At 33.5% G+C, this 25,858-nt stretch overlaps 1 protein-coding gene across 2 annotated transcripts in view; it reads left to right on the top strand.

Annotated features, from left to right (window-relative positions):
• ABLIM2 (actin binding LIM protein family member 2) overlaps positions 1-25,858 on the top strand; it is a 225,631-nt gene that overhangs the window by 109,695 nt on the left and 90,078 nt on the right. For both annotated transcript variants that reach the window (XM_031942739.1, XM_031942738.1), the window contains 2 exons: positions 10,445-10,532; positions 18,805-18,863. In XM_031942739.1, the coding sequence (XP_031798599.1) occupies positions 10,499-10,532; positions 18,805-18,863 (93 nt within the window). In that variant the 5' untranslated portion in view covers positions 10,445-10,498. The remainder of the gene's footprint in view (positions 1-10,444; positions 10,533-18,804; positions 18,864-25,858) is intronic.

Below are 25,858 nucleotides of genomic sequence, written 5' to 3'. Positions count from 1 at the left end.
CAGAGAGACACACAAAAAAGAAAGGTAAAAGACTGGAGCAAAATCTAATATGCTTCAGCTGAAGTAAATGAAAAAGCAAAGGTAGCAATCTTGAAGCAAGAGCAAAAATACATCTAATTAAAAAACTACATCTTGCTAACAGGTACTATAGACAATTAAGTTATCAATATGTATTACCTGGTACAGCTTCCAAATACTTAGAAGAGAAGTTAAGTGAGTTTCTAAGAAGAAATAGACAGCAAAACTATATCAGTGGAGGACCTTAATCTTCCCCTCTCAATAAATCTAACCACAAAATAAACAAAAAAGAAATGAATAGAATTTCAGAAGAGTTAGATATGATAGACTTCTGGAGAAAACTAAATAGGGATAGAAAAAGATATACCTTTTTTCCTCAGTAGTATAGGGCATCAAGAAAATGTTGACCATGTATTAGAGGGAAAAAAAATTCACAACCAAATTCAGAAAGGCAAAAATATTAAATGTATCTTTTCAGATCATAATACAATAAAACTAATCTAATAAATAGCCATGAAAAGATTAGAAATTAATTGGAAAATAAATAATCTAATCCTAAAGAATGAAAAGGTCAAACAGCAATAATTTCATAAACGATAACTACAACAGTGAGACAACATATCAAAATTTATGGACTAGAACCAAAGCAAAGTTTTATGTCTCTAAATGCTTACCTAAATAAAATAGAGAAAGAGCAGATCAATGAATTGGATGTGCAATTAAAAAGCTAGACTAAGAACATAATAAAAACCCACCGTTAACACCAATTTAGTATTCTGAAAATCAAAGAAGAAATTAATAAAATTGAAAATAAGAAAGTCATTAAACTAATAAATAACACTAAGGGTTGATTTTATGGGGGGAAAGCAATAAAATAGCTAAATTTGGTTAATTTGATCTTTAAAAAAGAGAAAAGCAAATCAAATTACCATTATCAAAAATTAAAAGAGTGACTTCAATACCAAAGAAGAAGAAATTAAAGCAATAATTAGGAGCTATTTTTCCCATCTGTATGCCAATAAATTTGGCAATTTAAGTGAAATGGATGAATGTTATAACAAATATAAATTATCCAGATTAACAGGAAAGAGAATAAAGTATATGAATAGTTCCATTTTAGAAAAAGAAAATGAACAAGCCATCAGTGAACACTCTAAGAAAAAAATCTGTAGGGCCAAATGGATTTACAAGTAAATTTACAAGTAAAAATTACAAGGCCAATCATTTAAAGAACAATTAATTCCAATACTAAATAAAATATTTGAAAAACATAGACAAAGGAGTAGTCCTACCAAATTCCTTTTATGGCACAAATGTGGTACTGATACTTAAACCAGGAAGAGCCAAAACAGAAAAAGAAAATTATGGACAAATTTCCCTAATGAATATTGTTTCAAAAAATTTAAATAAAATATTAGCAAAGAGATTATAGGAATTAATCATGAGACTAATATACTATTACCATGTGGGATTTACACCAGGAATGCAGAACTGGTTTAATATTGGGAAAATTATTAGCACAATTGGCTATATCAATAACAAAACTAAAAGAAATCGTATGATTATTTCAATAGACACAGAAAAATCTTTTGATGAATATAGCGCCCATTTCTGTTAAAAAAAAAAACACTAAAAAACACAGGAATAAATGGAACTTTCCTTAAAATTATTAGTATCTATCCAAGACCCATCAGCAAGTATTATCTGTAACAGAGATAAGCTAGAAGCCATTCCAGTAAGATCAGGGGTAAACAAGTATGCCCATTATAACCACTATTATATAAAATTATACAAGAAATGTTAGATTTTGTGATAAGAGAAGAAAACAAAATTGAAGGAATTAGACTAGACATTAAGGAAATAATACTATCACTTTTTATATATGGTATGATGATATGCTTAGAGAATATTAGAGAAAAACTACTTGAGATAATTAACAACTTTAGTAAAATCACAGGATATAAAATAAACACATGTAAATCATTGACAACAAAGCCCAGCAGCAAAAGATAGAAAGATAAATTCCATCTAAAATAACTGTAGACTATATAAAATATTTGGGAATCTATTTGCTAAGACAAATCCAGAAAGTTATAAGAACTCAATTATAAAACACATCATTCACAAAAAAAAATTATATCTAAACAACTGGAAAAATATCAATTGCTCATGGGTAGTTTAAGCAAATATAATAAAAATGATAATTCTGCAAAAATTAATTTACTTATTCAATGCCTTACTAATTAAACTAACAAAAAGTTATTTTCTAAAGGCTTCCTGTGTCATCTCCAGACCCTGCTGGCCCTCAATAGGATCACTTGGCATCCTTGGGCCACCTGAGCCTGAATGGAAGCCATTGCTGTGACTGGATTGTCAAAATTCACAAAGCTAAAGCATTTACTCTGATTACTGTCCTGGTAGACAAAAGATCTTGGAAGATATGACATAGCTAAAAGGAATAGACATTTGAAGGATATGAGTCAGTCAAGGTTTGGGGCATGTAAAAGGCAAAAATATTGCAGCTATCAGTTGTTGGGTGGAGATGGGGTGATAGTAGAAGGGGCTGCTAGGAGACTAGGGCTGGAGACTGAGGGAAGACAGGCATAGACATATTGAAAGCTACTGGGTGGATTGTTATGTAGTGATACATTCCTGCATAGGCTTGTTGGAGGGAGTCCACAGGGATAGTTGAGCTCAGAACTGGATACAAGGATGTCAGGGGCTGACTTCTCAATGGACTATGTGAATACAGAGCTATACTCATGAATATCCATAGTAGCAGGGATGGCAGAGATGGGCATGATAGCAATGATAGGAGAGGTACACTGGTTCCTGAGAAGAAGAGGTAATAGAATTGGCATTAGCCCACTTTCATTGGTGGCAACCATGTGTGACATCTGCACAGCCTCCATAGTAGCTACAGATAAAGCTTAGGTAGGAAATGTGAGCTACTACTGCATCGGGGTTGGATATAGGCACTATAGTCTCCGAGAACAATGGGGCACAACATTATAATAATTACTATCATGATTGTTTCTTCTGGAGGTCTAAAAAATTATGATAAAATGTTTAAGTTGAGTCCTTTTCCATTAATTATTTATTGATGAGTTCTGCTTTTATTATTGCTGTTGTTACCATTATTTTCTTTTTATATAGGGAACTAAAGGCAGTTAGTCTTTAGTCGTTTAGTAGGTAAAGGTATGGACTTAGAATCAGGAAGATCTGAGTTCAAATCAGGCTTCAGAAACTTATTATCTCTATATCCTTGGGCAAATATTGACCTCCTTTTCTGCTTTAGTTTCCCCATTAGTAATGTGGGATAACATTAGCTTCTACCTCCAAATTGTAGTTATAAGGATTAAATGAGATGATTTATTTGTAAAGAACTTTGCAAGTTTTAAGTCACTATAAATGCTAGCTGTAAATATTATCTGTTATATTTGATCTATAATATTATGATGTTGTGATCTCTATTTAAAAATAGATTAATGACTAAATATAAACCATATATCATAAATGCCTTGTCTTTTCCTCATTGATTTTCAAATAGGAACAATTTAACTCACTAAGCCAAAAGTAAAATCATACATATTCACATTTACAGGAGGAATTCTTGGTTTTATTTAACTATACACACATTCATATATACATACATATATATGTATTTTAATACTATATAATAATCAGTCAACAAAACTATTATTAGGTTTTCTCCTTTTTCTGAGTGGCAGAGTACTTATACCTTAGGAATTTACCATAACTTATTTTATCACCTACTTATTTGCATGCATATCTTGTTCTACCCTATTAAATTTTAGGACAGGGTAAAGAACCATGTTGATGCTGCTCTTTAATGTCTATAACTATCTTTACACTGTTTATTAAGTACCTACCATATGCCAGACATTGTGCTACACCTGAAGATACAAGTTCAGAGAATAAGAAAATGCTTAACTCACTTCCTAAATGGAAAATTAGCAAGTATATGTAAAAATAAATATAATTTAAATGTATACTTAATAAATATATAAAATATACTTAAATATATGACAATTTTGAAGGGAGGGAAATAGTAATTAAAAAGATCACAGAATGCTTTACACATAAGATTATGCCTTAAGTACTTCTTAAAAGAAGGGACACTCTCTGGCAGAAGTAAGGAAGAAGAGCATCTAGGTATGTGGGACCAATGTAAAGAAATGGAGACAGTATTATGTATGAATGTGGAAACTGATTATTTATTGATTAGTGATTTATCACAATGTATAAGTGTGGTAATTGATTATTTAGTGATTTATCACAACAATAACAATTATAAGCAATTTCTGAAGACAGATTTGAAACTATTTTGTATAGGCTTTGCTAGTATGATATTTGATAGAAGATCAATATAATATAATAATATTAATATAATATAATGTTTTTGAATGTCATTTTGTGTGACCATGTCCCTTAAGGGAGATTGAGAAAATGATTTAAGAATGATTTGATATGATCACAGGATGTTTTTCTTAGCACCCACTTTCTATAATAGGAGAGGAGGGGTTGGGGACTTTCCAAGGATGTTGACTAACTCTCTGTCTCTGGCACCATAGGATCTGGAAGACCCCTTTTGCAAATCAATCTAATTACAGACCAATTACAATCTTTGTTTAGTTGGCACCAATTGATATGTAATGAATTTATATAATTGGGCTTTATAAAAGGATGGTCTGCTTATATGTCTGGGTCTCTAGTCACTGAGGAGTCATTGACGTCTATTATTGTCAGTTGCTAACTTTATAAATAAATAGATTATACTTGGACTTCTTTTTACTCCATCCATTTCCCTTAAGCATGCGTTTATCATGGCATGGAGAGCATAGGGAAAGCCAGTTTAATTTGTCTGCATAAGAGGGTGTGGGAGGATCAGTAAGACTGGAAAGAAAACTTGGGACCAGATTGTTGGCTTTTTTAAAAAGTTAAACAGAATGAGTCTCTGGCCCACCTGGGGCTCAGCTGGGACCTGGTCAGCAGCCAACTGATGGAGCACAGTATCCTTGCGTTACCAAAGCAGGGGAGCTCAGCAATCATAGATGTCCACCTGGCCCCATATTTCAGTTTTGCATTAAGGCCAGCTTGGCTCTTGGGACTATATACCTCACTTACAATCAGGGGGTGCTGGGATTGAGTTACCAGGGTCAGGCTGCCCTACAAAAATCACAAGAGGCAATCCCAGTTTCCTTCAAGTACTACTCAGACCTACTTTATTATTATTATTATTATTATTATAGCTTTTTATTTACAAAATATATGCATGGGTAATTTTTCAACATTGATCCTTGCCAAACACTTTTGTTCCAATCTTTCCCCTCCTTCCCCCCACCCCCTCCCCTAGATGGCAGGTAGTCCCATACATGTTAAATATGTTAGAGTATATTAAATCCAATATTTCTATACATATTTTTATTATAGCTTTTTATTGACAAAATATATGCATGAATAATTTTTCAACATTGACTCTTGCAAAAACTTCTGTTCCAACTTTTCCCCTCCTCTCCACTCCCTCCCCTAGATGGCAGGTGATCCCATAGATGTTAAATATGTTAAAGTATATGTCAAATACAATATATATACCTATTTATACAGTTATCTTGTTGCACAAGAAAAATCAGATTTAGAAAGAAGGTAAAAATAACCTGAGAAGAAAAAAAATGCAAGCAAACAATAAAAGAAAGAATCCAAATGCTATGTTGTAGTCCACACTCATTTCCCAGTGTTCTTTCACTGGGTGTAGCTCATTCTGTTTATCACTGATCAATTGGAACTGATCTGGATCCTCTCATTGCCGAAGATAGCCACGTTCATCAGAATTGATCCTCATATAGTATTGTTGTTGAAGTGTATAATGATCTCCTGGTTCTACTCATTTCACTCAGCATCATTTAATGTAAGCCTCTCCAAGCCTCTCTGTTCATTCTGCTGGTCATTTATTACAGAACAATAATATTCCTAACATTCATATACCATAATTTACTCAGCCATTCTCCAATTGATGGGCATCCATTTGATTTCCAATTTCTAGCTATTATGAAAAGGGCTGCCACAAACATTTTGGCACATATAGGTCCCTTTCCCTTCTTTAGTATTTCTTTGAGATATAAGCCCAGTAGTAACACTGCTGGATCAAAGGGTATGCACAGTTTGATAACTTTTTGAGCACAGTTCCAAATTGCTTTCCAGAATGGTTGGATTCATTCACAGTTCCACCAACAATGTATCAGTGTCCCAGTTTACCCACATCCCCTCAAACATTCATCATTATCTTTTCCTGTCATCCTAGCCAATCTAAGAAGTGTGTAGTGATATCTCAGAATTGTCAGACCTTCTTTCAAAGCATGTGGGCATGAGGCTGGAGATATTAATGATTTGAGGTATTCACGGTATTCACTCTCTCAATGATCGAGGCATATAATGGCAAAGGCTGGAACTAGCTGAAGGGCCAGAAGTAAAGCTCCAACTCCTGGGACATATTTTTGAAGAAAGGAAGTGAAAAGAGCTTGGGTTTTAGGACCTCAAAGCTGTGGGATGACATTTGTCCCCCAAGGTCAGCTTGTGTCCAGGTCCTGCCCAAATAAAAGCCTTCAAGAAAGCAAAGCAAAATAAAGTAAGGAAAATTACTTTAACAACAGAATGTAGGCAATAGACACTGGCAGTCAGACAGTGAACAATCATTAGATGAAAGGTCCTGATGGCCTTGCTAAGACATGTTATCTTTGTGAATGGAGAGAAAGAAGAGGATACCAAAAATATTATGAAGGGAGAAACAGCAAGATTTGGCAATTAACACTTATTAAATTGAATTGAATGGAGCTGGGCTAGCTTAGTTGTAAATTGCATTCTGTTTTACATCATAAAATGGTAGTATGATGTGTGATAGGAAAGGAGATTATATGCATAACTGTGAACAGTTGCATGTATGTCATTTGAGTGAACCTGTCACTTAAGAGAGATAGAGAAGATGATATATGGATGATCTGGCATGATCATAGGATGTTTTTCCTAGCATCCAATTTCTAAAGTACAGTAAAGGGTGGGGTTGGGGATTTTCTAAGCATGTTGATTAACTCCATTTTAGAATGTTAGAATGTTAGGGCTGGAAAAGAACTTAGTTTTTTAGACAGTGTCTGAACTAGAAAAAACCTAAGAGACAATCTTGAGTGGAGACCATCTTAGAAAAAACTAAGAAAAAACTTTCATCATTTTAAAGAAAAAAAAAATAACAGTTCTGAGAGTTTGTGATTTCCCAGGTCATACTTCAAGTTCGTGACAATGGCAAGAGTAAAATTCAGATTCTAAATAACTGACAATCCCTTCTAACCAGTTATTGAATTAGGATTAAGTTTTTTTTTTTTTTTCCTGTCCTATTTCCTCATTCAGAAGTCAGCCTCTGTAGGTTATCTAGCCAGGACAGGGCTGATGATAAGATTAAATATTGGGCGAGGAAAACTGATGAATTCTGACTAATTATGTTTTAGTCAGACAGATCTGAGGGGAAATGGATTCTAGATTTCTCTAGATCGAAATGGCCCAGGCAAAGAGACTCTTTGTTCAAGACTGAGTGATCATAGTAACAGTGCCAGAACCCTCTTTAGAATAAACCCACCTCTCAATATAATGTTCATTCTCTCATTACTTGTAACCAACCAGTCAGGGTTGATTTCCACCCTCAGGCACACCTGCTCTTCAAAGAGCATTGAGTAGGTTTCATGAGGGATCTTGGATTTAGGGTCCAATACCCTTTTATTAATTATCTACTAGCCATCATTAGTAAAATGATTATTAATTACCCAAAAAACTATGTTTCTTGAACTTTTATATCTTATATCCAAAACATAAATCATTATTTCCACCCCCCAAACCTACCACTCTTCCAAATTTCCTAGTTAACTATCCAGAACATTTTTTCCCTTTAAGTCACCCACATTTATATCTTGTTTCATTCTTGATCTTTCACTATTTTACTCCAAATACCCAATTTATTGACTCATTTCTACCTCCATAATCTCTCTCACATATATCTTTTCCTCTCCACTCACACAATCAGCACCTAGTTCTTGCCCTTAGTTCTTGCTGTCTAAACTATAGCCACAGCCTTCTATTTTATTTCAATATCTCAAATCTCTCCCCATTCCATTCTGTGCTTTCCAACTATGAGGGGGATAGTATGAGTGTCATACATGGGAAAGAGTAAAACCAATCTTGATAGACTGTACAGTACATGGAGGGTAATAATTTTTAATAATCCTGGAAAGTCTTTAATAGCTTCAAGCTACACTAATACTATATACCCCTATATTGGAGCCATGTTGTAAAGAATTTTCAGTGCCAAATAAAGGATCTTCTTTTTGAACCTAGATATAAAAAAAAATTTTGACCAAATAAATGACATAATTAGAGCTATGATTTTGGATAATGGATTGGAGAGGTGAAAGAATTGAGTTAAGAAGGCCAATTAAAAGACTATTGTGGTGGTCTGGATGGGTGGTTTCTAAGACCTTGGACTAGTGCTGGTCTTATGAGTAGTAAAGAGATAGATACAAAAGTTATTGTGGAGGTAGAAGTAATAAATCTTGACAACTGAAGGTATTGTGGTGTGAGAATGGGGAGGAACAAAGAATCCAAGATGGCATCAAAGGTACAACTTCATTTTTTCAAGTTAGAATGCTAAAGGCCAAAGAATTTAAGTCATTTCTCCAAAGTGATACATGTAGTAAATGGTAGAGACAAGATTCGAGCCCAGATCCTCTGGTTCCAAATTCAATACTTTTTCTGCTGTTGCCACATCTATATTCCAAGTTCTACCTAACTAAGAATCCCTTCTGTGACATTTTCACCAAATAGTCATCCAACTTGCATTTGAAGCTCTCCAGTGACAGAGAACTCCCTAATTCCTGTGGTTCTAGATGTTGGAATTTTTTTTATATTGATCCAAAAATGTTCATCTGCAGTTTCTTGGACTTTAGAGATAAGTAGAAAGTAATTTTTCAGTGTCTAAAGGGCTGTCATCATTCTTTCCATGCCCTTCTAATCTTCATAGTATCCCATGCTTTTTCCTAGTTCTTATGTGACATGTTCTCCAGACCCCTCTTCATCCTATTGCTCTCTTTTGGATGCATTCTGGCTTATCAATGCTCCTAATATGAAATGAGGACTCATAACTTAATGCAAGGTGCCTCAAAATACTTATTGTAGTTTTAAAGTTAAGGCAGATAGGAGGACACCCTGCCCAGTAGTATGCAGCTAAAAAGAGGACTGAGAATAGTAGGGCTGTCATCCTTCTCCTTATACATATTTCATCTGCATAACCAGGTGGTTGGGCATTTTACACTTCAGAATGAGAATGGAGATTAAATGGCTATATGCTCTGCATATCTATGACCATTCCAAAAACCACATGGAGTGAAAACACTCTGTTGGCAGTCATACTCATTTAGCACTTTGTCATTTTAGTAAATGGGTGTTCTACAATCTCAATGAGAAATTTTTTAAAAGTAATAACAAGTTTATGGTTACAAAGCACTTGTACCTAAGTTATTTCATTTTCACTGAAGTGGAAAATGGTAGAAATGTTATCATCTTCATTTTATAAATGAGGAAACAAAGGTCATTTTTTTTTCTGATATCATAAATAAGAGGACTGGAACCCAAAGTCTTTGAATCTAAATTCTGTATTCTTTCCACCATAAAAATTTGCCCTTTGTGTGAATTTTTCAGTGTGATTTTCTCATATACTTCTCCATTCTTTCCCCAATCTCTTTTTTCTTTAATATCTAGAAGAAAACTTTGAGAATATGTACTCATTTTTAGAGGAACATGTTAAGGCCCAGAGAGACCTAACTCCTAGTAGTGAGTGCTCAGGAGTACCTTAGAGATGGGATACTCCAACACTTTCACAGACTGGGAAATTGAGACTCACAGAAGGGTCAAGATTTTTCTCATATCTAGTCAATAGCACTAGACTCTTAGGTCTCCTGACATGAAATACCACCAGACTTTTTCTAAAAGGTAGTTTCCTTAGAGTGAGAAAAGGACCTTGGGAATCAACTAGACCAATTTTACAGATAAAGAAATAGACCCAAATTCATTCAATGATTTATTCAAGATCACAGAGAGATAGAGGAGAGGCAGAGATCCTGTGATTTCAAGTAAACAGTCTCTCCATGATACCATGCTGCATCTGGTACCTACCGAATGCACCACTGAAATGTGAATAGAATCACATGCCAAATATAGGGCCAAACATACCTAAGTGCTTATAAGCAATTTCTTTTGATTTCTTGCCAGAAGCATGTTATTGCCACATGCATGATATTTCTAAGGCTATGCATATTTTTAACTTGAATAAAAAGCCTCTAATTTTTCTTTCTTTTTTCTTTTTTAACAGGCAGGAGAAAAACACTATCATCCTTCTTGTGCATTATGTGTCAGATGCAGCCAGATGTTTGCAGAAGGCGAGGAAATGTATCTTCAAGGTAAAAAAAAAAAAAAAAAAGGATTTGGGAGATAAAGGAGGCACGGGGTCTCCAGAATAAGTGAGAAGATAGGAAAATACAATTTTAATCTTAAATGTTTTGATTTAAAGATCTGGCTAATTAAATTATGTCAAAAATCATAATATTTGGAGCTATAAGAGGTTCTAGAGATCACCCAGTCTACTTTATATTCTATTAATGAATAAATAGATGAATAAAAAAGCTTTGTTAAGCACACAAAAATGAAAAAGGCCTTGTTCTCAATGAGCTTATAATCCAATTGGTAGGGACAACATACATAGTAGACTAGTAGCCAGGAAAAGATGAAGTCATGTGGCTGATGAGTGGAGCTATACAGCAATAAATTAATATGCCCTTTTGAGAAATAAAAGTAGCGTTGATTTGGTTACAGGTAATCCTGTTAAAAACTCCCAAAGTAAGAGGGAAATTGGCAAAGTCCTGATGATATATCTAGAGATATGGATGGATGATGTACAATTAGATAGCTAGGATCAGCTAGATATAGGGATCTCTCAACAGTTAGCACAAGGGTCCCTAGGGCTGGGGAAGTGAAGATCCACTTGGGGAGAGTCCAGCAGCAGGGGCATCGAGAAGCATGGCAGTGCTACATGAAGAAACTGAGGCTCAGAGAAAAAAAATAAGAGAAAATATTCTATGTATAGATACTAAATAACAGAGTTTTAACCTGTATTCTAATTGAGACCAAGCCTAGTGTACTTCGACTATGCCCTGTGCTAAGGAGTACAATGTCAATGAAATAAGAAACTAAAGTTTTAGGTGACAACATATCCAACATAAGGGATAGCATCCTAGGATTTATTCAAAGGGAGCTCTCTTATCCAAATCTCTGACTGATAGATAAATTCTCAGCCAGATAACAGTTCAATTAACTGATCTTCATGTACTTCTGGAACCCTTTTTTTAGTCATGGAAAGCAAACTCATTGCTTTCCAAGATAGTCCAGATTGTTTCTAGACACATCTAATTGTCAGAGTTCTTCCATTATACTTTACCATATCATTTCTAATTCTCCACTCACTGTACCTCATATTAGTTATATATTGCAAGATTTCATAACAAAATCAATCTTTCTTGGTGTTACATTAGTTTTATAGAAGAGAATTTTAGGGAATTCTCTTATTTGGGGACTCGGGATGTGTATTTATAAATAATGGTTTTCCTGCTTCCCTGAGCCTCAGACACAGCTTCTTTGTTGAAAGTAAAAGAAAAAGATGTTAATGATGAATGCAAAACAAAACAAAACAAAACAATATCTAAAGCTTCATGAATTAACATTAATAGTTCCTTTTCCATTAGGTTTTTTAAGGTTTTCAAAGAACTTTCCTCCCAACATCTCCAATGAGGCAATTATTTCAAGTACCTTCACCCTCATTTTAGAAATGAAGAAGCCCAGCTTCCCAAAGGTGAACTAATTTAATCACCTTTGATCCTAAAGGTGAACATGATCCCACAACTCATAAATTTTAAAATCAGGATTCAAACCAAAGTCTTCAATTCTGCAATTCCACAATTATTTTAGATAAAGTGGGCATTAGTCTGAAGCATTCTGAGTTAAGAGCCAAACTTTCTTTATTGATGGGGATTTCTAGCACCTTTTCTTGTTGAATATATAAATCATAATATAATAAATTCAAGGGGAAAGTAAGGCTTATTAAATATAAATATGTTTCTCTCTCTAATTATTCTGCTTCAACCATTTCCAAATTTTTACACACACACACACACACACACACACACACACACGCACACACACACATCCTCACTTAATAACCACCAAGTTAATAAGCCTTTGGGCTGTTCTGCCAAGACTCATCATTTTTGCTCTAAATGTCTAAAATTGCCTCTATTTCTGTATGCTTGACCAATCTTTGCTGAATTTGTCCTATTTCATTCCATTTTTTATCTTTTCACAGAGTTATCAAAAAAGTTAGGTTAGGAGTCAGTAGGTCTTTGGCCAACTTTCATTTTATCATTGACTTACCCATGTGACTTTGGGCAAATGATGCCATTTTTGGGGACCTTTGTTTCTCAATTGAAAAATTAAAGATACTGAGCTAGATGATTTCTAAGGTCTTTTCTGTTTTTTTCTTTCTAGACTTTAAAACCTTTTCTACCTCAAACATTATAAAATTGACTTTTATCTTTATTTATTTACCACTGTGGTCAAAGAAAGAGATGACTTTAGGGATTTTATTGTTGTTCAGATGATTCTAAGTCAACTAGTTAGGACGAGTTAGAAGGATGAGATATCAAATCTGGTTTCAAATATTGCCTCCAAAGGAATTAACCATATTACATGCCCTCATTTATATTTTCCCTATAAAGTCTTTGATTGGATCTAAAATATACATGATTTATGATCTCAATTGCCCTCTTTCTTTTTTAAAGCACAGTTTTATTTTTCTGGTACCAATTACAGTGAAATAGAGATTAGCATTCTAAACTGCCTCAAATATTTTCCATTGCTTTTTTGTGTCAGACAGAAACCAGGCTCATTTTGTTATAAATATTTTGTGAAAGGAACCATTTAACTGATCTCACTGATTCTCTAAAACAAGACTCTTTTCCTAAGGGTATGAAATTGTCAAGATAATCCAGATCTCTTCCATCTCTCCCTGCAACCTTCCCCACCCTCATAACTTCCGTTCAATACTCATTCTTGACTCTTTCAAGACAGCAACTTACTCATGGGAAACAATAGCTTACAGAATGGGAGTTCTAAGATATAAAATGTTTAATTGAATAAATCAGGACGCCTATGACATTACACATGAGCAGAGTTAGGTCAAAAGGGGCAAAAACATTTAACATGATATAGATGACTGAACTATATATGACTCAAGAGAACTGATTTCTAATCCCAGCCCTGTCACCAAGTATGTAGCCTTGGATGAGTCACATTACTATCTCTGACCTCATTTTTCCTTCATTTTTAAAAGGAGAGGATTCTCGAGACATTCTCTAAAGTTCTTTTCAGCTCTAATAGTCTACATTCTTTGGCCACTTCCTTCTTCTAACTTTTTTTATGTAGTAACATTTTGTCAATCCTAGCCCTAACATCCTTTGCTTCTAAGGTTTGTGTGCAAGTCAGACCCTATACATGAATAAATCCAGACTACAATGTATCAATTGTAATTTCATCATCACTGAAGACCCCTACTCATAAATGTCTCCCTCATTGACCTGCCATTTTGATGGATCTTTTCTATGTGGTTTCAATGTCAGAATCCATGTATACCTTTCTATTCTGTGGCACTGTCTACATTCTCCTGTGAATACTCCCCTGAATGTTTCCCAAAAGTGCCAGAGGACTTTCCATAATTCTCTTGACCTTATATGAAAACCCTCGATTTCATGGGATGTTTATATTTTATCCTTTGCCTTTGTTTTTCATAACTAGCCAACTTTCTTTTTTAATTGTACAAATATTTTACATCTTTTCCATTATCCCCAGAATGCAATTTTTCTTGGGCAATATGCCACAGCCTGTCCAAACCCACCACACATTTCTCTCTGCTGCCCTTCGAGTGATTTACAAATTAAAGAGTTTTTTGGAGATTGTGATATTACATAATTTTCTAATGCCTACCAGAAGAATATTGATATAAAAAACAGCTCCCCCCCTTTTAGGAGAAACTTAGGTTGGTTAAAAAAAAAGACCTACCATTTGTTTCTTGGGTTTGATGGTTTGTGTACAGGACAGATATACACACACTTACTGATAGCATAGCTCCTTGGCTTGTGTGTCCAAGTGCAAAAGAGAGTCTGGAAAATAGATATTCTTAGCTGAAACTCTTTAATAATTATTGGTCTCATTTAGGAGGTTCTACAATATCTGGGAACTTGGTGCATCTAGAGCAGAAAGTCTAAAAGGATCATCTGGGAACACCTGAGAATCCCTGAGACTCTTTTAAGGAGTCTGAGGGGTCAACACTATTTTCATAAAATATTAAGATGTTTTCATTTCAAATATGGTGAATATTAAAACCTATAATTCATAAAAAAATATTTTGGGAAGCTTCTCAATAATTTTTAAGATCCCTAAAGAGACCTGGAGGCTAAAAAGTTTGAAAACTGCCAATGTAGAGGATTTCACCATCTTTAGGGAATCCCATTTCCATCTAGACTGCTGTTAGGTACTTTTGTTGTTTCATTCACTGATAGCAACAAATACTTTTGACAAAAAATATCTATCTGTGTTCAATGCCTTCTTTCAGATAAAAAAGCAAAAATTTTTGAGCAAAGTTATCTTTTTTATTTCATGGAAGATGCTTTCCTAAAGGCATCTTAGGATGGCACTTTGCTCTACTGAACCAAAACTGAACAGATGGGATCTTATATTCTTGGTACCTTTAAACTGAAAAACTTGCCATAAAGATAACTAAATCTTAGTAGATGAAACATAGGATCAGGAATCAGGAAGACCTGAATTCAAATCTAGTCTATCATATTTACTAATTGTATAATCTGGGGCAAGTTTTATTTTAACCTCTATCAACCTCAGCTTCCTCATCTATAAAATGGAGATACTACTAGCTCTTACTTCCCAGAGTTATTTTAAGAATCAAATTAAAGAATGTTTGTAAAACATTTCACAAACTTTAATGCAGAATATAATTACTACTATATGGATAGTAACTAAAACTTCCAACATTAGAATAAAAGCATTTTGCTTCCAGAGGATCTTATTAGGTTGAATTTGTTACTATGAAAATAGATTATATCAGTCTACCAGCACCATATTCTAGCAAAAGGATAAATTTTACGGTTATATAATTTCCGAGAGCACCACATTGACAGATGTAGGACAGAAATATCTAAATGAGCAAAGTGAAAGGAGAAATGGGTCAGATATTGGACCTTATGAGGAGAGAACAGGATTGGGCAGATCCCTGTCCAAGATAAGGGACTGGGGAGCTAGACAACAGAACACAGCACAGAGAGAGCAATATGAGAATATTTGGTCCTCTTGTAATGGAAAGAAAAAGACAAGACAAAACTTTGCCCACTTTCCAATTTTTCTACAGTCTATTTCTATTTGTGTAATGATGCAAGTAACTTCTATGAGCATATTCTAGTACATAGGAAAAGCAGGTGGTTTTTTTTTTTTTAATTGCAGTGTTATTTCTCTGGAATCTCGTTAGCCTTAGGGATTAAGCTATCTGGGTTCCATTTTTCATCTTGTTAAATTAGATAAATCACATAATCTCTCTAGGTCTAGATTTCTTCACCTATTAAATGAAAGAATTGAACTAGGTCAGTTGTTTTTCTGATTCTTCATGACCCCATTCAGGGTTTTGTTGGCAGAAATGCTAGAGTGGAGTGGTTTTCCAGCTAACTTTATAGATGAGAAAACTGAGAAAAACAGGGTTAACTGAAGGACCCCAAGTCACAGTGAAGGAAGATTTGAATTCAGAAAGATGAGTCTTCCTGACTCTAGGCCTAGTGTTCTGTCCACTGTATTATCTAGCTGGGCAAGGTAATCTCTAAAATTCTTTCTAGCCCCATTCTTTATTCTAAGGCCTTCTTCAGACCAAATATTGTAAGATTCTATAACTTAGCATCTCTATCTTAATCTAAAAAATGACAATTAACAATTCCATTATAATGTGTATTTATTACACAATTAACACAACTATATTCATCATAAGATTAGCTGTCTATATGACAGTACTTCAAAAAAGGAAAGAGAAAAAAAAAACATTTATTAAGCACGTATTATGTGCTGGGTACTATATTAAGCACTTTACAAATAATATGTCATTTGATCCTTACAATAGCTCTGAAAGACGATTGTTATTTTCCCCAAGTCAAATAGAAACTGATTGACTTGTCCAGAGTCACAAAGCCAGTCCCATAAACAAGATTTAAAATCAGGTCTTCCTGAACTCAGATCTAATGTTCTATCCAGAGTGCCACCTACCTGCCTTTTACTTAATCAAAAAATTAGATGTTATACTAGTCATGAACATCTATATTATTGTTGTTTCTACATAAGATGCATTATCACATAGTGTATAGAGCACTGGACTTGATTACTACATCTGTCTATGCTATTATTAGCTATGTGATTCATATTGCTTCATTTTTCTGAATTTCAATTTCTTCATTCTCACAATCAGTATATTACATGTGACCTCCCCTCTAGGATTGTTATGTGGGTCTAATAAGATGACATTCCTTGTAATTAAGAAATATTAATCTGGCATCATTTCCATGGATCAGAAAAAGATAGAGGGTCTCATTATGAATCTATATCTATGAGTTTCTTTTTAAAGGCTTCATGATTTTGTTGATACAAGGCAGAGGTTGGGAGAGAGGAGTTCATTGTTTAAGACTTCATAAATACTTAGAAAGTTGCCTTGGCAAGGTTGCCTAGTTACTGAATTACGCAGCTGGTCTTCTTAGACAATGGTCCCAAGGCTTCTACACTCTCATATTTTGTTTTGTGGGGTAGAATAATAGCATTTATCAGTTTACTAATAAATAAGGCAAAAATAAAGGATGAGATTTCACACAAGGAAGTATTTTTCCCATTTCTGCTGTGGCACATATTGATTGTATTACTAGAAATTCATAAACCTCTCTAGGTCACTTAAAAAAAATAGGCTGGCTTGCATTACTCCAGATAAATATTTTGTATCTTGGGGACATATGATAATTGATCCTTTTTGGTCTATTGTAAAAAATGTGTTCTGTTGACAAATGCTTTAGGATTGTTGTTCTGAGCATGGTCAGGAGCCTTTTCTGGTAGTTGCACAGGAAAAAAAAAAATGTTTCATTTGAATAAGAATCAAGAAAAGTAGAATCTTGCTACAACTGAAGGACTGTAACCTTCCTCCCTTGGACTTGAGTTTTCCAATTTATACAATATTCTAAGATATTTTCAAGTTCTAAGATTCTATATTCTAAGGTTTGTTTTTTCCCCCCAAATTTAACATCCCATGATCTTTATATTGCAAGGAATTTTATAGATCAGAACAATCCATAGATCGTTCTAAGGCTGCTTCAACTGTTACTTATGTTCCATATAACACTTGTTCTGTGTACCTTATAGAGTTATTGAGAGGCTAGATACTATCATTGGATTTAGGACTGCAGAACTTGGATTCCAGTCCTCCCTCTGATATTTACTACCTTTGTGATTTTGGGCAAATCACCTCCCTTCTCTGGGGACACTGGGGACTTTTCTCATTTATAAAATGAAGAAATTAGTAGATGGCCTCTAGGGTCCTTCCACCTTTAAATCTATGAATTTCTATCATTTGAGATAAAGTATATAAACTACTTTGCAGCTAGAGATCAGTCTATAAATGTGACCTATGATTATCATGTAAGCTTTTATTGTTTGGGTTCCAATAGTTCTCAACTGTGGTTTATAGCAGTGAAGAAACTCAAGCTGAGAATCTGTTAACTTTATAAATTAGCATATAATTGGGGTAAAGGGAAGCAACAACTTAATTTTGCCAACAAATTATTTAAGGAGAAAAGAGACTTAAGTCTCTTTTTTCTGGTCCTAATCCATCAACCTGAAAAATCTCATTAAAAAACAGAACAGTTTAATACCTTACATGGCCACCAAGAGAGCTGACAGTCTTGCAACCTGACCAGACAAATACACACTGACTCTTGTGGCTTAAATATTTTAAAGAAAAACATTCAGATTTACCTGCCTAAATTCCTACTTACTGTAACTCTACCAGGTTCTCACAGGGCTCTTGTGAACTCCCAGTTCTTCAAGATAGTCAAAGAATCAAGCTGGAAGAGATCATCCAAATTTATTCTCCCCCCTCCCCCCCAAAAAAAAGTTTGCAGATGAGGAAATTGAGGATGATAGAAAACAAGTTCTTTGTTTAAAGTAAATAATCTCTGTAGCAAAGCAAGGATTAGAATTCAGAACTTCTAGTTCCTGTATTATAGCTTTCTATTAAACCCCACATTTGATCACTCAGTTAATGCATTGAGAAGGAAACCCAGGTCTCATGTTGTTGTTTAATGTGTTTGACTCTTTGACCTCATTTAGGCTTTTCTTGGCAAAGATAATGGAGTGGTCTCTTCTCTAGCTCATTTTACAGAACTAAGTTAAGTGACTGTTTGAGGTCAAATTTGAACTCAGGCCTTCTTGACTCCAGGCCTAGAATTCTATGTACTGCAATACCTAAACTCATGACCTGAAAATAAATATATATATTTCAAAATAAATAATTAACTTTAAATTATTTATTTGCAGGTACATCCATCTGGCATCCAGCCTGTAGACAAGCAGCCAAAACTGAAGAAAAAAATAAGGTAATATGAGTTTTAATTTCATCCGTCTCCATTTCCTTCTAATGATTATCTTAATGACTGCTTTTGTTCCCTCTCCGTATTCCAAGATGTCCTATATTCGTTTTTTATAGATTTATTGATCCCTATACTCTGTGCATCATGTATAAGAAATATTAAGGGTATAAAAAATATGGTTCCTAAATTCCAATAGGGAGAACTGTACATGAAAATGTCCAGGAGTGAACTAAGGCCATGTAGACACATATCAAATTGCCCAATTGTTTGGCTCATAAATGAAGCTAGAAGACTAGTCTTTCAAGGCTTCATAAAAGTACCAAAACATGAGCCGAACCTTTCAGAAATGAATAGGTTTTGAAGGTGCAAAAAGAAGATATATCTAAAGAGATCAAAGTAGATGTACAAGGAACCAGGCAGACCATTTAGATTTCTTTTTTAAGATAGAAACAAAGGCAAGTAACTAAAGATAAAATTATAGATTTAAAACAACATTAAAAATTATGTCAGTCTTAGGCTGATGGATGAAGACAAAAACAAGTACCTAGTGATCTTTTGTGTAAGTTTAAATTACCAAATTTGGATAAACTATACAAGACATTGCTTAAGGGTTGACAATTGCAACTTCTGAGCCTCTGTTAGTCATTTCTAATAAACTGTGGTTTCATCTCAATCACTAATCATTAAAGAAATGCAAATTAAAGCAACTGAAATTGCTTACCCATAAGATTAGCAAAGCAGACTGAAAAGGAAAATGAATAATGTTGGAAGAGCTGAAGGAAAGCAGGCCCATTAGTACTCTTGTTTGTAAAGTTGTGAATCGGCTCAATCATTCTAGAATGTATTTTGGAATTTTGCCTGCAAAGCCACTAAAATGAACATGCTCCCTTTATTTAGAGATATCACTACTAAACCCATGCCCCCACAGAAATGAGGGAAAGGAAAAAGGGATGTATATATACATATATTTGTAAATGTACACAAAAATATTTCTATCAGATCTTTTTGTAATAAAAATTGGAAATTAAGGGTGGGGTACCCTTCAGTTGGTGAATGACTGAAAAAATTATAGCACATGTTATGACATATAAGAATTATAACATAAGTATATTATAAGAAATGATGAAAGATTCAGTTTCAAAAACATTTGGGAAAAGTTGTATGAATGAATGCAGAGGAAAGTTTTGAAGATGCAGGACAACAGTTTACCTAATAACAACTTGTAAAGACAAATACCTTTGAAAAGACAAACAATTTTGAAAGACTTAAGAACTCCGATCAATACAGAGACCATCAATAATTCCAGAGAACTGATGATGAAACATTCTATCTACCCCCACAGAGAATTGACAAATTCAAGATACAGAATTAAACATAAATTTATGGACTTGGATAGTGGAGAATTTTTTTTTCATGATAATGCATTTTTGGTATAAGGGATTTTTTTCCCCCATTTTTCAATTATGGAGTTAAGGAGAAATGTGAGGAGAAGAAAAAATAAAGTTAAAAAATAAAATAAGTCATGGGTTTAGATCAGGGAATATTTATTTGGCGAAGTCAAGGAGTTCATAGTAAGTAGCATGTTTTAAAGAGATAGTGAGGGGATTTTCCTATTTTAAAAAATTGATTCATTCATCCATTCATTCAAGAACCATGAATTAAATACCTATCTGTAATGTGTGTTTTGTATTTGAGGATACATAAATTAATTAATAACATTTAGATAGAAAGATTTGAGACCTTAGAGTTCAAGTAGCATAATTCCATCTTTTGCTAAGCAATAAGCTGAGGCCCAGAGTGTTTTGCTTAAGGTCACTCAATTGACAGAACCAGGACTCCAATCCAGGTCCTAAGAATTGATACCTTTCCTAATGTGCTCTCGCCATCTAGTAGGGAGCACATGGCCAGCCCATACAGAAGTAAGCAATCCTATAAAATAAACATGAAATAAATATTAATTATTATATAGAAAGCAAAGTTGGTAGAGAGAACTTTACTAACTAGGGGGAAATTATGTGTGTATATATTATATATATATATATATATATATATATATATATATAATATATACACACACACATATAATATCCATCCATGTATATAAATGTAATTTACATATATGTGTGTGTGTGTTATGTCAATGATAAGAAAGTAGGCTAGTTCAGACTATGAATTGGGGTAGGACCATTTTAGAAGACTTGATAGCCAGAAAGAAGACTTTAGGTGTAAAAATTAGAACCTGTTAAAAATTTTATACTAATATATTCCATTGAGAAAATCCTAAGTATGGGACTATTTTGATATTTTGGCATGGAACATCCTTGTTCTTAAAACATATTTTATCCAGAATTTATGGTACTAATGAATTTAATAAGCAGAATTAGTAGTTAATCCATACCCTATCATGAGCTCATGTGCATTTTATTCATTGTAGGAAGTTTGGGATATTTTTCTTGATGTCTGTATTCCTTAAATAACTTGGCTGTAGAAGCCAAATAATGTAATAAGCTTGATCTAACACAGCTGCTTATTACTCATTTTCTGATCTTCTACACATTTAAATCTATTCAAACATTACAACATCTGTTTTTAAAAAATAAAGAAAAAGAAGCTGTAGAGACCAAGGCTAAGCTTATTAACATTTATTAACAGCCATTTATTATTCCCCTACTTTTTACAAGGTCTTGTGCTTAGTGTTGTTGATATAAAAATGAAATCAGGCCCAGATCTTGCCTTTCAGAAGCTTACAAACTAATATAGGAGAGAATAAAAACACCAATGCAAGGCCAAATGTAATAAATGTCAAGGAGAAGTACAGACAAAAGATTATGAGAAATTTGAAAGAAGAAAGAGCATTTTTTTGTTGGAGTGATTTAAGAGACAACTTATGGAAGAGCTTACTTTGTTTAGTAAAGAGATTTTATTTCTATTTTGATTTTAATCTTACTTTTATAGCCATTCTTCATTTTGTTAAGCTTCTTTATTTCAAATATTATTCTTCCTCTCCTCTATCTAGCAAAATATCTTTTATAACATAGAATAAAAAAGAAAAAAAAAACTCAGCAAAAACAACATATTCATTATGTCTATTAGAACATGCAGTGACAAATAGGGTGTCTCTGAGGCAGTTGAATGTGCCAGGGCATGCTGGAGATAGCTTTGGTCTTGCATATAAAAACTGTTGATATGTTTTGCTAATAACATTCCCTGACCTCTCATCTTCAGGCAAAATTTACTCAGTTTCTACAACCAGATCTTCTGTGGAGTGGTCATCAATCTCATCATTCCAATTATCCTTTTCAGAGGTCATTCCAGGAGACAAGATATTTTAGAATCCTAAAAGCTCAGAGTTGGAAAGAAATTCAAAGGGTTTCTTCAGTATTTGAAGTAGGAATCCTTACTTCAGTCTACCATCTCCAGGAATTGATGACCTTCTAGTTTGTGCCAAAATGTTTTGTCAGAGGGAACACATTTTTTAGCCAGAGCCACTTTTACTTTTGGATAGCTCTAATATGAGAAAATTTTCCCTCTGAATTAATTTTATTTTCTCAAACTGAATACAACAGCCATAGCCTATCAAAAGTCAAAGAGCACTCCAATAGGAACCTAAGAGAATATTAACATTCAGCAATGTGCTAACAAATTATAGAATTCAAAAGAAATTGAGGATTATTTGCAAAAAATATGAATTACTAAAATAGACACAGCAGAAACTTTGATAATTCTAAGAATCAAAACTCAGAGGAAGAAACAAATCAATATTACAAAATATGAAAAATGCAACACTAAAAAAGATAATTATATACTAATTTTCCTAATGAGTATAGGTAAAAAATATTAAATAAGATTTTATTTTTTAATAGACAGCCTAAGTTGAACATTCATTTTTGTTAGACTTTGAATTTCAATTTTTTTTCCTCCCTGCCTTATATCCCTCTTCCCCAAGACAACAAGCAATCTGATACATGTTACATATGTCACAATCATTTTAAACATATTTCCATAAGTAAATAAAATTTTAACTTGTAAAAGTGAACAATTTTTTAAAATAACCATCACAACTAAGGAGGATTTAAATCAGTCATGCAAAGTAACATTAGAAAATCTTTTAATAAAATAGAAGTTTTTTAAAAAAAAATTTAAATATCATACAAACATATTATTAGATATAGAATAAGATTTTTATGAACCAATACATATTCATGGTAATAAAACCACCTTATATTAAAAAAAAACAATATACAGAAATATTGAGATGAATCATTCTTGGATAATGTTCAAGCTTAGGAAATAAATGAAGAATAAGAAATCAAAGATCAGAGAGTTCCCCTTTATCTAAATTTGAACTGCTTTCTGAAAGCTTGATTGCTTTCTATAACTGTTCATGTCATGGTTGACTGGGACTGAACTCTCAATGGAGTGGCTGAATCAATTAAGTATATAAAGTTGGGACTATATAGGGACCAGTATGTTACCCAAAAGTGCTATAAGCAACCCCTTGAGGTAAGAAAGGTGAATTTCTCTTTTGAAGTTCATCAAAACTTGTTGAGGATATTGTAGAGGGATTCTTTTTCAGAACTGGTTAGGCCAAATAGATCACAGGATCATAGATTTAGAGCTAAAACAATCTTAAATACTATTGAGTCAGATAAAAAAATTATGGTTGAGAAATATTTAAGTGACTTGCCTTGGATATGAAACAGTACTTCAGAATTGTTTTAGTTTGTATTTTTAATTATCAAAAATTTTTATTTAATATTTTATTTACCCTAAAACAATTTTAACATTCTTTTTTTTTAATTTTGAGTTAAAAATTCTCTCTCCCTCCCCTTTCATTAAGAAAGCAAGCAATTTAATATGATGTATATGTGCAGTCATGCAAAATATAATTCTATATTAATCATATTATGAAGTCATATTATGGTCGTGTAAAAATTTTAATGTTAGTCATATTATAAAAGAAAATACAGATCAAAAAACAAGAAAAAGAAAATAAATTTAAAAATCAACCTACCTTTACACTCATATGCCATAACTTGGTTAGCCATTCCCGAACTAATGGGCATTCTTTCATTTTCCAGTTCTTTGCTACCACTAAAAGACCTGCTATAAATATTTTCTACATAGAGGTCCCTTTCCTTTATTTAATTCTCTTTGGAATGTAGATCTAGTAGTTATATTGATGGGTCTAAAGATATGTGCCATTTTAGAACCCTTTGAGCATTCCAAATTGCTCTACAGGATGGTTGAATCAGTTCATAATCCTATTAACAATGCATTAATATCTCAATTTCTACACATCTCCAACATTTGTAATTTTCCTTTTCTGTCATATTAGCTAACTGATAGGTAAGGGGGATATCTTAGAACTGTTTTAATTTGAATTGCTTTAATCAGTAAATCAGTTTTCATATAACTATAGATAACTTTAATTGTTGTCTGAAAACTGCCTGTTCATATCTTTTGACTATCAATTTGGGAATAGCTCTTATTTTTACAAATTTGACTCACTTGATGTAATTTTTTTCACAATTATGATTACTAATTATATTTTCCTCCATTCTGTTTTCTCCCTTTTTATTCTACTTTCACTCTTTTTCCACCTTGTCCATCCTCAAAAAGAATTTACTTTCAATTACTGTCTTCCCCAATCTTTCCTCCCTTTTATCATCCCCTTCCCCTTGCCATCCTTCTTTACTTTATGGTGAGGTAGGTTTCTAGTCCCAATTCAATGTGTAAGTTATTCTCTCTTTGAGTCTATTCAAATAAAAGTAACATTCAAGGGATCTTGCCCACCTCCCCCATCTTCCTCAACACTGTAAAAACTCATGCTTCTTTAATGTAAGATAATTTGCCCCATTCTACCTCTTGTTTGTCTAGACTAATTTTTTATCAGGGCTTTCAGGTAGTCTAGTAATTTTAAATTATCTCTCTTTCATCTGTTTTCCAGGTCAAATGTTTTTCCAATGAGATATTTCACATTTTCTTTGATTTTTTTCATTCTTTTGATTTTATTTTATTGTTTCTTTATGAATAGTGGAATTATTAGTTTTCACTTGTCTAATTCTAATTTTTAAAGAATTAATTTCTTCAGTAAGCATTTGTACCTCTTTTTCCATTTGTCCAATTCTCCCTTTGAAGGAATTTTTTTCTTCACTTATTTTTTGTTCATTTTTTCAATTTGGTTACTTTGTTTTTTAAATATTTTCTTCAATAATTTTTGTATGCCTCCTTTACCAAATTGTAGGCTATTTTTTCATAATTGTCTTTCATCTCTGCATTTATTTTCTCATTTGTTCTTCTGCCTCTCTTATTTGATTTTGAGTTTGTGTTTTGCTCTTCTCTGTCACCATAGTAACTTTCTATGCACAAGATCTTTTTTTTATTGTTGTTGTTGTTTGCTCATTTTCCCCATTCTATTTCTTGACTTTTAGCTTTATATTAAATTTCTTTTCTGCTCTCAGACTGAAGGAGGCACTTAGCAAACAATGTTTTTTTGTGCCACTATTTTCATAACTGGGGTTGTAAGCTTTTAGTTCTTCTAAGGTTCATTGAAGAGAAGGTGTTGTTTTTTTTTTTAACTACTCTTTTGCCTTGTACTTTGGTCTATGAGCAGCCAAAAGCATTCTTTCCTGGTCTGAAACTGTGACCAGAGACTGCACCCTCCTATGGCTACAAGCTCTGCTATACTAGTACTACTTGCCCTGGAACTGCCACCCAGCACCGTAACCAGGTCCAAATATAAGTAATGCAAAAGAGCCCCTGTACCCAGTGCTAGGAAAGGGACTCCTATAATCTTTTGTTTAGTTGTCTAATTCCTTGGCCATCTGTGGGCTAATTGCTCAGGAGGACACTGATATTACCACTGATTTGACCACCCCCAAGTATTAGTGCTGGTTTTCTGGAGAGAAGCCTATATTCAAGTGCACTCCATTTTCATCCCAGTGTGATATAGACCTTTCTTGATGATCTAAGTTATTTTGGGCTGGAAAATTTGTTTT

Source organism: Sarcophilus harrisii, chromosome 6, assembly GCF_902635505.1.
Source record: "Sarcophilus harrisii chromosome 6, mSarHar1.11, whole genome shotgun sequence".
NCBI lineage: Eukaryota > Metazoa > Chordata > Mammalia > Dasyuromorphia > Dasyuridae > Sarcophilus > Sarcophilus harrisii.
Note: the sequence above shows the minus strand (reverse complement) of the source record. Positions and strands in the feature narration are given on the sequence as shown.